The 17,661-nt window shown below is 43.6% G+C and overlaps 1 protein-coding gene across 1 annotated transcript in view; it reads left to right on the top strand.

The window, feature by feature from the left end:
* Positions 1 to 2,392: 2,392 nt before the first annotated feature.
* LOC133641176 (protein Daple-like) overlaps positions 2,393 to 17,661 on the top strand; it is a 166,237-nt gene continuing 150,968 nt past the window's right edge. The window contains exon 1 of the mRNA XM_062035108.1: positions 2,393 to 2,522. Within this exon, the coding sequence (XP_061891092.1) occupies positions 2,463 to 2,522 (60 nt within the window). The 5' untranslated portion in view covers positions 2,393 to 2,462. The remainder of the gene's footprint in view (positions 2,523 to 17,661) is intronic.

The raw sequence follows: 17,661 nt of genomic DNA on the forward strand, positions 1-17,661 counted from the left end.
ATGTTACCTGTACGTTTTGTAGAACAGACTTCTCCATTGAACACGGTGGCCAAACGGATATAGTCACTCATGAACGGTCAGCGAAGCACAAGGTGGCGGCAGCGCAGCACCGGTCCCAGCACAGTATTATGGGCCACCCGAGGGTGTAACTTATGCTGAGACAAACATGGCTATGCTGGTAGCTGGAAGCAACATCCCGTTCTCATTTGCGGATGTCTACAACAAATCAGTGAAGGATATGTTCCCGGATTCAGAGATCCTTCGCCAGTACGCAAATGGCAGAACATAGGCTACTCAAATAGTGAAAGGTAAATGGTTTTTTTTAGTAAGCACAGTACAGTTAGTAGAACAACTGTGTTTTCATTACTGTGTATTTAGTATGTATGTAGTATATAAGGCTGTGCTTCTGGCTGCAAAGCATTGCACTTTCAAGTACAACAATGAGTAGATGAATGGTATGTGTGTAAATAAATGAACACTGACATTCAAGTATTTATTTTATTTATATATATACTGTATATAATAAAATAAATATATATATATAGCTAGAATTCACTGAAAGTCAAGTATTTCTTATATATATATATATATATATATATATATATATATATATATATATATATATATATATATATATATATATATATATATATATATATATATATATATATATATGAAATACTTGACTTGTGGTGAATTCTAGCTGTAAATATATTCCTCCCCTCTTAACCACGCCCCCAGCCCCCCCATCTCCTGAATTCGGAGGTTTCAAGGTTGGCATATATATATATATATATATATATATATATATATATATATATATATATATATATATATATATATATATATATATATATATATATATATGTGTATATATATATATATATATATATATATATATATATATATATATATATATATATAAACTGTTTTTACATTTACTATACGTACGTATATCACCCATACATACGAGATGTCATCACTCCTTTGTTAAATAAAGCCAGCAAAGCTGATTTTGATTCTGAGAATATTTTAGCAATTAATTTTTTTTACATTGATTTTAAAACACTTAATTTTTAAACAGTGAATTTTTATACACTCATTTTTAATCCAACTTTTTTTATTGACATTTTTAAATACAGAAAAAAGTGCAAGTCGAAACAGTACAATTTTAAAGTCAGAAAATTCTTATACACTCATTTTTAAATGACATTTTAAACCCACATATTGCAGACTCTTCATTCCAGATGGCCAGTGTGGGACATTGGTGCAGAGAGTTGTAGTAACATGACGTCACCACACGGCGGTGCTGCTGTTCTTGCACACGTTTCATTTTCCTCAAACTCCGCCAAAAAGAGTTCGTTGGACTTTGTTGAAAGTAGTGAAAATATTGGTCAAGTGAAACTGAAAGCACTCTCATGCACTTACTACCCGGCCACGCGCTCAAAGTGACGTCATTCCCTGCTGAAGCCAGGAAATAAGAATATACACAATGGAGGATTCACTATTGTTGTAATGGTCTCTTCTGATTGGTTCATTCACGTCATGTGACGACAGGTGGGCGGATTACATTTCATATGGAGTATCCGTTGCCGAACGATACCAACGCGGTGAAGTCGATATATCTTAGTTATCTTATGTTTCTCCTTAACAAATGTGTCTCTGTTGTTTTGTTCGTACTGTTAATTAGTCCAAACAGTTTGTATTTGATTGTGATTATGATCACGACCAACACATCTAAAAAGACAAAACAATTATTAAAAAAAAGAAAAAAATAAGTTTGGTATCCCTTTCAGCATCGGCAAACTGACCGTGTAGTTTATTGGTATTGGTATCGACTACCGTGTAACCCCGTTACTATCGATGACGTCAGGAGCTTTCGCAATTACGGGATGACAATTGGTTGATTTGTAGTTGAAGGCGGGACTTGCTATTTCGCTGCAGTGCATTGGTCGACACGGCAGTCGATCAACTTCCGGTCGTCGGGTGAGTGATTTAGGTGTTGAATGTTCACCTCCTCGTGAGGCGGCAGGCGACTAACTAACTAACTCACTAACTAACTCACTAACTAACGCCGTGGAAACGCCACACGTGGGAAAAAAAGTTATGTTTTATCGCCAACTTGCTATTTTTCCTGCGGTTTTGTAGTTTCTTTGTGTGGATTGTGTGGAGTATCCTTGACTACGAAGTTGGATCAAGTGTGTGAAAGTGGATCTTTGACCACGCAGGAAAGTGGATCTTTGACCACTCCACGCACCGGACATGATTCCCTTGCTTTTGCCAACTTTGGCGAGGACTTTGTGACTATTTGGCAACAACTGGGAGCATCTAAGCGTGTCCGTGGAACAATAGTGAACGTGGGAGTGAAAGCCTACCCGGGGCGGGGGGGGGGGGGGCTTTGTTCTGTCTCCCTCCGTGGATCGATTCATCGATCGATTGATTGATCTTCAGAGCAGGCCAGCATGGATGTGACTCTGTCCGAACTCCTGGTGGCCTTTTTGGACTCACCGCTCGTGCTGTGGGTGAGTGACCCACTTCATCATCTCTAATATCTTATTGACCAAATATCATCTTTTATACCTAATATCATCTTTAATATCTTATTGTGCAAATATCATCTTTAATACCTAATATCATCTTTAATATCTTATTGTGCAAATATCATCTTTAATACCTAATATCATCTTTAATATCTTATTGTGCAAATATCATCTTTAATACCTAATATCATCTTTAATACCTAATATCATCTTTAATATCTTATTGTGCAAATATCATCTTTAATACCTAATATCATCTTTAATATCTTATTGACCAAATATCATCTTTAATACCTTATTGTGCAAATATCATCTTTAATACCTAATATCATCTCTAATATCTTATTGACAAAATATCATCTTTTATACCTAAATATCATCTTTAATATCTTATTGTGCAAATATCATCTTTTATACCTAATATCATCTTTAATATCTTATTGTGCAAATATCATCTTTAATACCTAATATCATCTTTAATATCTTATTGTGCAAATATCATCTTTAATACCTAATATCATCTTTAATATCTTATTGTGCAAATATCATCTTTAATACCTAATATCATCTTTAATATCTTATTGTGCAAATATCATCTTTAATACCTAATATCATCTTTAATATCTTATTGACCAAATATCATCTTTAATACCTTATTGTGCAAATATCATCTTTAATACCTAATATCATCTTTAATACCTAATATCATCTTTAATATCTTATTGTGCAAATATCATCTTTTATACCTAATATCATCTCTAATATCTTATTGACAAAATATCATCTTTTATACCTAAATATCATCTTTAATATCTTATTGTGCAAATATCATCTTTTATACCTAATATCATCTTTAATATCTTATTGTGCAAATATCATCTTTAATACCTAATATCATCTTTAATATCTTATTGTGCAAATATCATCTTTAATACCTAATATCATCTTTAATATCTTATTGACCAAATATCATCTTTAATACCTTATTGTGCAAATATCATCTTTAATACCTAATATCATCTTTAATACCTAATATCATCTTTAATACCTAATATCATCTTTAATACCTTATTGTGCAAATATCATCTTTTATACCTAATATCATCTTTAATACCTTATTGTGCAAATATCATCTTTAATACCTTATTCACACATTGTGTAAATATCATGTGAGCTGTGTAGAACTTGCACCTGGCTCGCTGACAACAAGCTATCAATAAACTTGGCTAAAACAGAATCCATCCTAATATACATAAATGACATGTCATCAGCATGCGACTGTGAGTTGTTGTTGTTTGCGGATGACTCTGCCTTGCTGGTATCAGACAAGGACAAGTCACAGGTGGAGAAAGTCGTCAGTGCTGAGCTGTGTAGAACTTGCACCTGTCTCGCTGACAACAAGCTATCCATCCACTTGGCTAAAACTCAATCCATCCTGTTTGGGTCCCACATCAACCTTAAAGGCCTACTGAAATGAATTTTTTTTATTTAAACGGGAATAGCAGATCCATTCTATGTGTCATACTTGATCATTTTGCGATATTGCCATATTTAACAACGCCGATAAAGTTCGCAACTTTTGGTCTCTGATAAAAAAAAACCTTGCCCCTACCGGAAGTAGCGTGACGTAGTCAGTTGTTCACTCCCTCATATTTTACTATTGTTTTCAACGCAGCTAGAGCGATTCGGACCATTACCCCATTAATTTGAGCGAGGATGAAAGATTCGTGGATGAGGAACGTTAGAGTGACGGACTAGAATGCAGTGAAATACTTTTTTTTTTCGCTGTGACCGTAACTTAGGTACAAGCTGGCTCATTGGATTCCACACTCTCTCCTTTTTCTATTGTGGATCACGGATTTGTATGTGAAACCACCTGGGATACTATATCCTCTTGAAAATGAGAGTCCAGAACGCCAAATGGACATTCAGTGCCTTTTATCTCCACCACAATACATCGGCGAAACGCTTTAGCTACGAGCTAACGTGATAGCATCGTGCTTTAACTGCATATAGAAACAAAAGAAATTAACCCCTGACTGGAAGGATAGATAGAAAATCAACAATACTATTAAACCGTGGACATGTAAATACACAGTTAATGCTTTCCAGGCTGGCGAAGCTTAACAATGCTGTGCTAACGACGCCATTGAAGCTAACTTAGCAACCGGACCTCACAGAGCTATGCTAAAAACATTAGCTATCCACCTACGCCAGCCAGCCCTCATCTGCTCATCAACACCCGTGCTCACCTGCGTTCCAGCGATCGACGGAAGGATGAAGGACTTCACCCGATGCGTTTGGCGGCCCGGAGACGTAGGAAGTCAAGGTGAAGTCGCCGGCTAGCGCGTCTGCTCTCCAACAAAGTCCTCCGGTTGTGTTGCTGTAGTCCGCTGCTAATACACCGATCCCACCTACAACTGTCTTCTTTGCAGCCTTCATTGTTCATTAAACAAATTGCAAAAGATGTCCAGAATACTGTGGAATTATGAAATGAAAACAGAGCTTTTTGTATAGGATTCTACGGGGTACCATAACTTCCGTTAAACTGACTACGTCACGCGCATACGTCATCATACCGCGACGTTTCAGCCGGATATTTCCCGGGAATTTTAAAATGTCACTTTATAAGTTAACCCGGCCGTATTGGCATGTGTTGCAATGTTAAGATGTCATCATTGATATATAAACTATCAGACTGCGTGGTCGCTAGTAGTGGCTTTCAGTAGGACTTTAAGAAAGTAAATGACTTCACTATAAAAGTGGGTGACATTGTTATCACCAGGAAAGATGAGGTCACCTACCTAGGTTCCATTCTAGAGGCTAATCTTTCCTGTGATAAAATGGCAACCAAGGTCATCAAAAAGGTCAACCAACGAACGATATTTCTCTACAGAATCTCCTCTCTGGTCAACAAAAGCACCATGAAGATTCTAGCGGGAACTCTCGTTCAACCCTTTTTCCATTACGCATGCACCTCCTGGTACCCTAGCACCTCCAAAACCCTCAAATCTAAACTCCAAACATCCCAGAACAAGCTAGTCAGGTTACTTCTAGACCTCCACCCCAGATCCCACCTCACTCCTACCCACTTCTCCAAAGTGGGCTGGCTCAAGGTGGAGGACAGAGTTAAACAACTTGCACTGAGCCTAGTCTATAAAATCCGCTACACCTCCCTGATACCGAAGTACATGTCAAACTACTTCCTTAACGTAAATGACCGCCATAACCACAACACCAGGGGGAGCTCCACTAACCACGTTAAACCCAGATTCCCATCTAACAAAGGTCTTAACTCATTCTCTTTCTATGCCACATCAATGTGGAATGCACTCCCAACAGGTATAAAAGAAAGGGCATCTCTATCCTCCTTCAAAACCACACTAAAACAACACCTCCAGGCAACTACAACCCTAAACTAACACCCTCCCCCCTCCACATCCCACCTCCCCGGATTGTAAATAATCAAATGTAAATAATCAAATGTACATACTAGGGCTGGGCGATATATGGAATATACTGGATATATCGCGGGTTTGTCTCTGTGCGATATAGAAAATGACTATATGGTGATATCGAGTATACGTTCTCACAGTTGCTTTTAGCTGCTGGCATTACACTACATGCTCTTCTCACTCTTTCCTGTCTCTCCTTCTCACAGACAGCAAGTGCACCTTCTACATACGTCACATACTGTCACGTCATACGTCACATACTGTCACGTCACACGTCACATACTGTCACGTCACACGTCACATACTGTCACGTCATACGTCACATACTGTCACGTCATACGTCACATACTGTCACGTCATACGTCACATACTGTCACGTCACACGTCACATACTGTCACGTCACACGTCACATACTGTCACGTCACACGTCACATACTGTCACATACTGTCACATACTGTCACGTCATACGTCACATACTGTCACGTCACACGTCACATACTGTCACGTCACACGTCACATACTGTCACGTCACACGTCACATACTGTCACGTCACACGTCACATACTGTCACGTCATACGTCACATACTGTCACGTCATACGTCACATACTGTCACGTCATACGTCACATACTGTCACGTCATACGTCACATACTGTCACGTCATACGTCACATACTGTCACGTCATACGTCACATACTGTCACGTCACACGTCACATACTGTCACGTCATACGTCACATACTGTCACGTCACACGTCACATACTGTCACGTCACACGTCACATATTGTCACGACATACGTCACATACTGTCACGTCATACGTCACATACTGTCACGTCATACGTCACATACTGTCACGTCACACGTCACATACTGTCACGTCATACGTCACATACTGTCACGTCACACGTCACATACTGTCACGTCACACGTCACATATTGTCACGACATACGTCACATACTGTCACGTCATACGTCACATACTGTCACGTCATACGTCACATACTGTCACGTCACACGTCACATACTGTCACGTCACACGTCACATACTGTCACGTCATACGTCACATACTGTCACGTCATACGTCACATACTGTCACATCATACGTCACATACTGTCACGTCATACGTCACATACTGTCACGTCATACGTCACATACTGTCACGTCACACGTCACATACTGTCACGTCACACGTCACATACTGTCACGTCATACGTCATATTGTCAAGTCATACGTCACATACTGTCACGTCACACGTCACATACTGTCACGTCACACGTCACATACTGTCACGTCACACGTCACATACTGTCACGTCACACGCCACATACTGTCACGTCACACGTCGTCACGTCACACGTCACATACTGTCACGTCACACGTCAAATACTGTCGCGTCATACGTCACATACTGTCACGTCACACGTCACATACTGTCACGTCACACGTCACATACTGTCACGTCACATACTGTCACGTCACACGTCACATACTGTCACGTCACACGTCACATACTGTCACATCACACGTCACATACTGTCACGTCATACGTCACATACTGTCACGTCATACGTGAAGTGAAGTGAAGTGAATTACATTTATATAGCGCTTTTTCTCAAGTGACTCAAAGCGCTTTACATTGTGAAACCCAATATCTAAGTTACATTTAAACCAGTGTGGGTGGCACTGGGAGCAGGTGGGTAAAGTGTCTTGCCCAAGGACACAACGGCAGTGACTAGGATGGCGGAAGCAGGGATCGAACCTGCAACCCTCAAGTTGCTGGCACGGCCGCTCTACCAACCGAGCTATACGTCACATACTGTCACGTCATACGTCACATACTGTCACGTCATACGTCACATACTGTCACGTCACACGTCACATACTGTCACGTCATACGTCACATACTGTCACGTCATATGTCACATACTGTCACGTCACACGTCACATACTGTCACGTCACACGTCACATATTGTCACGACATACGTCACATACTGTCACGTCACACGTCACATACTGTCACGTCACACGTCACATACTGTCACGTCACACGTCACATACTGTCACGTCACACGTCACATACTGTCACGTCACATACTGTCACGTCACACGTCACATACTGTCACGTCACACGTCACATACTGTCACGTCACACGTCACATACTGTCACGTCACATACTGTCACGTCACACGTCACATACTGTCACGTCATACGTCACATACTGTCACGTCATACGTCACATACTGTCACGTCATACGTCACATACTGTCACGTCATACGTCATATTGTCACGTCATACGTCACATACTGTCACGTCACACGTCACATACTGTCACGTCACACGTCACATACTGTCACGTCACACGTCACATACTGTCACGTCACACGTCACATACTGTCACGTCACACGTCACATACTGTCACGTCACACGTCACATACTGTCACGTCATACGTCACATACTGTCACGTCACACGTCACATACTGTCACGTCACACGTCACATATTGTCACGACATACGTCACATACTGTCACGTCATACGTCACATACTGTCACGTCATACGTCACATACTGTCACGTCACACGTCACATACTGTCACGTCATACGTCACATACTGTCACGTCATACGTCACATACTGTCACGACACACGTCACATACTGTCACGTCACACATCACATACTGTCACGTCACACGCCACATACTGTCACGTCACACGTCACATACTGTCACGTCACACGTCACATACTGTCACATACTGTCACATACTGTCACATACTGTCACGTCACACGTCACATACTGTCACGTCACATACTGTCACGTCACACGTCACATACTGTCACGTCACACGTCACATACTGTCACGTCACACGCCACATACTGTCACGTCACACGTCACATACTGTCACGTCACACGTCACATACTGTCACGTCACACGTCACATACTGTCACGTCACATACTGTCACGTCACACGTCACATACTGTCACGTCACGCGTCACATACTGTCACGTCACACGTCACATACTGTCACGTCACATACTGTCACGTCACACGTCACATACTGTCACGTCACACGTCACATACTGTCACGTCATACGTCACATACTGTCACGTCACACGTCACATACTGTCACGTCACACGTCACACGTCACATAATGTCACGTCGTACGTCACATACTGTCACGACATACGTCACATACTGTCACGTCATACGTCACATACTGTCACGTCATACGTCACATACTGTCACGTCACACGTCACATACTGTCACGTCATACGTCACATACTGTCACGTCACACGTCACATACTGTCACGTCACACGTCGCATACTGTCACGTCACACGTCACATACTGTCACGTCACACGTCACATACTGTCACGTCACACGTCACATACTGTCACGTCACACGTCACATACTGTCACGTCACACGTCACATACTGTCACGTCATACGTCACATACTGTCACGTCACACGTCACATACTGTCACGTCACACGTCACACGTCACATAATGTCACGTCGTACGTCACATACTGTCACGACATACGTCACATACTGTCACGTCATACGTCACATACTGTCACGTCATACGTCACATACTGTCACGTCACACGTCACATACTGTCACGTCACACGTCACATACTGTCACGTCACACGTCACATACTGTCACGTCACACGTCACATACTGTCACGTCACACGTCACATACTGTCACGTCACACGTCACATACTATCACGTCACGCGTCACATACTGTCACGTCACACGTCACATACTGTCACGTCACACGTCACATACTGTCACGTCACACGTCACATACTGTCACGTCACACGTCACATACTGTCACGTCACACGTCACATACTGTCACGTCACACGTCACATACTCTCACGTCATACGTCGCATACTGTCACGTCACACGTCACATACTGTCACGTCACACGTCACATACTGTCACGTCGTACGTCACATACTGTCACGTCGTACGTCACATACTGTCACGACATACGTCACATACTGTCACGTCATACGTCACATACTGTCACGTCATACGTCACATACTGTCACGTCACACGTCACATACTGTCACGTCACACGTCACATACTGTCACGTCACACGTCACGTCATACGTCACATACTGTCACGTCATACGTCACATACTGTCACGTCACACGTCACATACTGTCACGTCACACGTCACATATTGTCACGACATACGTCACATACTGTCACGTCATACGTCACATACTGTCACGTCATACGTCACATACTGTCACGTCACACGTCACATACTGTCACGTCACACGTCACATATTGTCACGACATACGTCACATACTGTCACGTCATACGTCACATACTGTCACGTCATACGTCACATACTGTCACGTCACACGTCACATACTGTCACGTCATACGTCACATACTGTCACGTCACACGTCACATACTGTCACGTCACACGTCACATATTGTCACGACACACGTCACATACTGTCACGTCATACGTCACATACTGTCACGTCATACGTCACATACTGTCACGTCACACGTCACATACTGTCACGTCACACGTCACATACTGTCACGTCACATGTCACATACTGTCACGACATACGTCACATACTGTCACGTCATACGTCACATACTGTCACGTCATACGTCACATACTGTCACGTCATACGTCACATATTGTCACGTCATACGTCACATACTGTCACGTCATACGTCACATACTGTCACGTCATACGTCACATACTGTCACGTCACACGTCACATACTGTCACGTCATACGTCATATTGTCACATCATACGTCACATACTGTCACGTCACACGTCACATACTGTCACGTCACACGTCACATACTGTCACGTCACACGTCACATACTGTCACGTCACACGTCACATACTGTCACGTCACACGTCACATACTGTCACGTCACATACTGTCACGTCACACGTCACATACTGTCACGTCACACGTCACATACTGTCACGTCACACGTCACATACTGTCACGTCATACGTCACATACTGTCACGTCATACGTCACATACTGTCACGTCATACGTGAAGTGAAGTGAAGTGAATTACATTTATATAGCGCTTTTTCTCAAGTGACTCAAAGCGCTTTACATTGTGAAACCCAATATCTAAGTTACATTTAAACCAGTGTGGGTGGCACTGGGAGCAGGTGGGTAAAGTGTCTTGCCCAAGGACACAACGGCAGTGACTAGGATGGCGGAAGCAGGGATCGAACCTGCAACCCTCAAGTTGCTGGCACGGCCGCTCTACCAACCGAGCTATACGTCACATACTGTCACGTCATACGTCACATACTGTCACGTCATACGTCACATACTGTCACGTCACACGTCACATACTGTCACGTCATACGTCACATACTGTCACGTCATACGTCACATACTGTCACGTCACACGTCACATACTGTCACGTCACACGTCACATATTGTCACGACATACGTCACATACTGTCACGTCACACGTCACATACTGTCACGTCACACGTCACATACTGTCACGTCACACGTCACATACTGTCACGTCACACGTCACATACTGTCACGTCACATACTGTCACGTCACACGTCACATACTGTCACGTCACACGTCACATACTGTCACGTCACACGTCACATACTGTCACGTCACATACTGTCACGTCACACGTCACATACTGTCACGTCATACGTCACATACTGTCACGTCATACGTCACATACTGTCACGTCATACGTCACATACTGTCACGTCATACATCATATTGTCACGTCATACGTCACATACTGTCACGTCACACGTCACATACTGTCACGTCACACGTCACATACTGTCACGTCACACGTCACATACTGTCACGTCACACGTCACATACTGTCACGTCACACGTCACATACTGTCACGTCACACGTCACATACTGTCACGTCATACGTCACATACTGTCACGTCACACGTCACATACTGTCACGTCACACGTCACATATTGTCACGACATACGTCACATACTGTCACGTCATACGTCACATACTGTCACGTCATACGTCACATACTGTCACGTCACACGTCACATACTGTCACGTCATACGTCACATACTGTCACGTCATACGTCACATACTGTCACGACACACGTCACATACTGTCACGTCACACATCACATACTGTCACGTCACACGCCACATACTGTCACGTCACACGTCACATACTGTCACGTCACACGTCACATACTGTCACATACTGTCACATACTGTCACATACTGTCACGTCACACGTCACATACTGTCACGTCACATACTGTCACGTCACACGTCACATACTGTCACGTCACACGTCACATACTGTCACGTCACACGCCACATACTGTCACGTCACACGTCACATACTGTCACGTCACACGTCACATACTGTCACGTCACACGTCACATACTGTCACGTCACATACTGTCACGTCACACGTCAAATACTGTCACGTCACGCATCACATACTGTCACGTCACACGTCACATACTGTCACGTCACACGTCACATACTGTCACGTCACACGTCACATACAGTCACGTCACACGTCACATACTGTCACGTCATACGTCACATACTGTCACGTCACACGTCACATACTGTCACGTCACACGTCACATAATGTCACGTCGTACGTCACATACTGTCACGACATACGTCACATACTGTCACGTCATACGTCACATACTGTCACGTCATACGTCACATACTGTCACGTCACACGTCACATACTGTCACGTCATACGTTACATACCGTCACGTCACACGTCACATACTGTCACGTCACACGTCACATACTGTCACGTCACACGTCACATACTGTCACGTCACACGTCACATACTGTCACGTCACACGTCACATACTGTCACGTCACACGTCACATACTGTCACGTCACACGTCACACGTCACATAATGTCACGTCGTACGTCACATACTGTCACGACATACGTCACATACTGTCACGTCATACGTCACATACTGTCACGTCACACGTCACATACTGTCACGTCACACGTCACATACTGTCACGTCATACGTCACATACTGTCACGTCACACGTCACATACTGTCACGTCACACGTCACATACTGTCACGTCACACGTCACATACTGTCACGTCACACGTCACATACTGTCACGTCACACGTCACATACTGTCACGTCACACGTCACATACTATCACGTCACGCGTCACATACTGTCACGTCACACGTCACATACTGTCACGTCACACGTCACATACTGTCACGTCACACGTCACATACTGTCACGTCACACGTCACATACTGTCACGTCACACGTCACATACTGTCACGTCACACGTCACATACTGTCACGTCACACGTCACATACTGTCACGTCACACGTCGCATACTCTCACGTCATACGTCGCATACTGTCACGTCACACGTCACATACTGTCACGTCACACGTCACATACTGTCACGTCGTACGTCACATACTGTCACGTCGTACGTCACATACTGTCACGACATACGTCACATACTGTCACGTCATACGTCACATACTGTCACGTCATACGTCACATACTGTCACGTCACACGTCACATACTGTCACGTCACACGTCACATACTGTCACGTCATACGTCACATACTGTCACGTCATACGTCACATACTGTCACGTCACACGTCACATACTGTCACGTCACACGTCACATATTGTCACGACATACGTCACATACTGTCACATCATACGTCACATACTGTCACGTCATACGTCACATACTGTCACGTCACACGTCACATACTGTCACGTCACACGTCACATACTGTCACGTCATACGTCACATACTGTCACGACACACATCACATACTGTCACGTCACACGCCACATACTGTCACGTCACACGTCACATACTGTCACGTGACACGTCACATACTGTCACATACTGTCACATACTGTCACGTCACACGTCACATACTGTCACGTCACACGTCACATATTGTCACGACTTACGTCACATACTGTCACGTCATACGTCACATACTGTCACGTCATACGTCACATACTGTCACGTCACACGTCACATACTGTCACGTCATACGTCACATACTGTCACGTCACACGTCACATACTGTCACGTCACACGTCACATACTGTCACGTCATACGTCACATACTGTCACGTCACACGTCACATACTATCACGTCACGCGTCACATACTGTCACGTCATACGTCACATACTGTCACGTCACATACTGTCACGTCACACGTCACATACTATCACGTCACGCGTCACATACTGTCACGTCACACGTCACATACTGTCACGTCATACGTCACATACTGTCACGTCACATACTGTCACGTCACACGCCACATACTGTCACGTCACACGTCACATACTGTCACGTGACACGTCACATACTGTCACATACTGTCACATACTGTCACGTCACACGTCACATACTGTCACGTCACACGTCACATATTGTCACGACATACGTCACATACTGTCACGTCATACGTCACATACTGTCACGTCATACGTCACATACTGTCACGTCACACGTCACATACTGTCACGTCACACGTCACATACTGTCACGTCATACGTCACATACTGTCACGTCACATACTGTCACGTCACACGTCACATACTATCACGTCACGCGTCACATACTGTCACGTCACACTTCACATACTGTCACGTCACACGTCACATACTGTCACGTCATACGTCACATACTGTCACGTCATACGTCACATACTGTCACGACACACGTCACATACTGTCACGTCACACATCACATACTGTCACGTCACACGTCACATACTGTCACGTCACACGTCACATACTGTCACGTCACAAGTCACATACTGTCACATACTGTCACATACTGTCACGTCACACGTCACATACTGTCACGTCACACGTCACATATTGTCACGACATACGTCACATACTGTCACGTCATACGTCACATACTGTCACGTCATACGTCACATACTGTCACGTCATACGTCACATACTGTCACGTCACATACTGTCACGTCACATACTGTCACGTCACATACTATCACGTCACGCGTCACATACTGTCACGTCACACGTCACATACTGTCACGTCACACGTCACATACTGTCACGTCACACGTCACATACTGTCACGTCACACGTCACATACTGTCACGTCACACGTCACATACTGTCACGTCACACGTCACATACTGTCACGTCACACGTCACATACTGTCACGTCATATGTCACATACTGTCACGTCACATACTGTCACGTCACATACTATCACGTCACGCGTCACATACTGTCACGTCACACGTCACATACTGTCACGTCACACGTCACATACTGTCACGTCACACGTCACATACTGTCACGTCACACGTCACATACTGTCACGTCACACGTCACATACTGTCACGTCACACGTCACATACTCTCACGTCATACGTCGCATACTGTCACGTCACACGTCACATACTGTCACGTCACACGTCACATACTGTCACGTCATACGTCACATACTGTCACGTCATACGTCACATACTGTCACGTCATACGTCACATACTGTCACGTCATACGTCACATACTGTCACGTCATACGTCACATACTGTCACGTCACACGTCACATACTGTCACGTCGTACGTCACATACTGTCACGACATACGTCACATACTGTCACGTCATACGTCACATACTGTCACGTCATACGTCACATTCTGTCACGTTGTGGAAGGAGGTGTGTGATGTTGACATTAAAGAAGCGGTGGCTACCTAACCAGCTCTAATGTCTCCCAGGACACTCAGCCACCATGCTAATATGTAGCATCAGTTGAAAAGTCACCTGCTAGACAATGAAGAGTGCTTACTCCACATGTCAACATCTCAGTTTGGTGCTACACGTCCACACCATCAAAATCCTGAGGCAAACATTTCCAGATCAACACCGTATGAAAATTTTTTTGATTTTTTTTTAGTTTTGATTTCCTTTTCTGCATGAAAGTTTAAAAGTAGCATTTATTAATGCAGTATGAAGAAGAATGTCTTAAAGGCCTACTGAAATGATTTTTTAAAATTTAAACGGGAATAGCAGATCCATTCTATGTGTCATACTTGATCATTTCGCGATATTGCCATATTTTTGCTGAAAGGATTTAGTATAGAACATAGACGATAAAGTTCGCAACTTTTGCTCGCTGATAAAAAAAAGCCTTGCCTGTAGCGGAAGTAGCGTGACGTCACAGGAGCTAGTATTCCTCACAATTTGAAGTAGCGTGACGTCACAGGAGCTAGTATTCCTCACAATTTGAAGTAGCGTGACGTCACAGGAGCTAGTATTCCTCACAATTTGAAGTAGCGTGACGTCACAGGAGCTAGTATTCCTCACAATTTGAAGTAGCGTGACGTCACAGGAGCTAGTATTCCTCACAATTTGAAGTAGCGTGACGTCACAGGAGCTAGTATTCCTCACAATTTGAAGTAGCATGACGTCACAGGAGCTAGTATTCCTCACAATTCCCCGTTGTTTACAATGGAGCGAGAGAGATTCGGAGCGAGAAAGTGACGATTACCCCATTAATTTGAGCCAGGATGAAAGATTCGTAGATGAGGAACGTTACAGTGAAGGACTTGAGAGGCAGTGATGGACGTATCTTTTTTCGCTGTGACCGTAACTTAGGTACAAGCTGGCTCATTGGATTCCACACTCTCTCCTTTTTCTATTGTAGATCACAGATTTGTATGTGAAACCACCTGGGATACTATATCCTCTTGAAAATGAGAGTCGAGAACGCGAAATGGACATTCAGTGCCTTTTATCTCCACGACAATACATCGGCGAAATGCTTTAGCTACGAGCTAACGTGATAGCATCGTGCTTTAACTGCATATAGAAACAAAAGAAATAAACCCCTGACGGGAAGTATAGATAGAAAATCAACAATACTATTAAACCGTGGACATGTAAATACACGGTTAATGCTTTCCAGGCTGGCGAAGGTTAACAATGCTGTGCTAACGACGCCATTGAAGCTAACTTAGCAACCAGACTGCACAGAGCTATGCTAAAAACATTAGCTCTCCACCTACGCCAGCCAGCCCTCATTTGCTCATCAACACCCGTGCTCACCTGCGTTCCAGCGATCGACGGAAGGACGAAGGACTTCACCCGATGCGTTTGGCGGCCCAGAGACGTAGGAAGTCAAGGTGAAGTCGGCGGCTAGCGCGGCTAGCACGGCTAGCGCTCCAACAAAGTCCTCCTGGTTGTGTTGCTGTAGTCCGCTGCTAATACACTGATCCCACCTACAACTGTCTTCTTTGCAGCCTTCATTGTTCATTAAACAAATTGCAAAAGATGTCCAGAATACTGTGGAATTATGAAATGAAAACAGAGCTTTTTGTATAGGATTCTACGGGGTACCATAACTTCCGTTACTCTGACTTCGTCATGCGCATACGTCATCATACCGCGACGTTTCAGCCGGATATTTCCCGGGAATTTTAAAATGTCACTTTATAAGTTAACCCGGCCGTATTGGCATGTGTTGCAATGTTAAGATGTCATCATTGATATATAAACTATCAGACTGCGTGGTCGCTAGTAGTGGCTTTCAGTAGGACTTTAA

This window comes from Entelurus aequoreus, linkage group LG23 (genome assembly GCF_033978785.1).
Source record: "Entelurus aequoreus isolate RoL-2023_Sb linkage group LG23, RoL_Eaeq_v1.1, whole genome shotgun sequence".
Lineage (NCBI taxonomy): Eukaryota > Metazoa > Chordata > Actinopteri > Syngnathiformes > Syngnathidae > Entelurus > Entelurus aequoreus.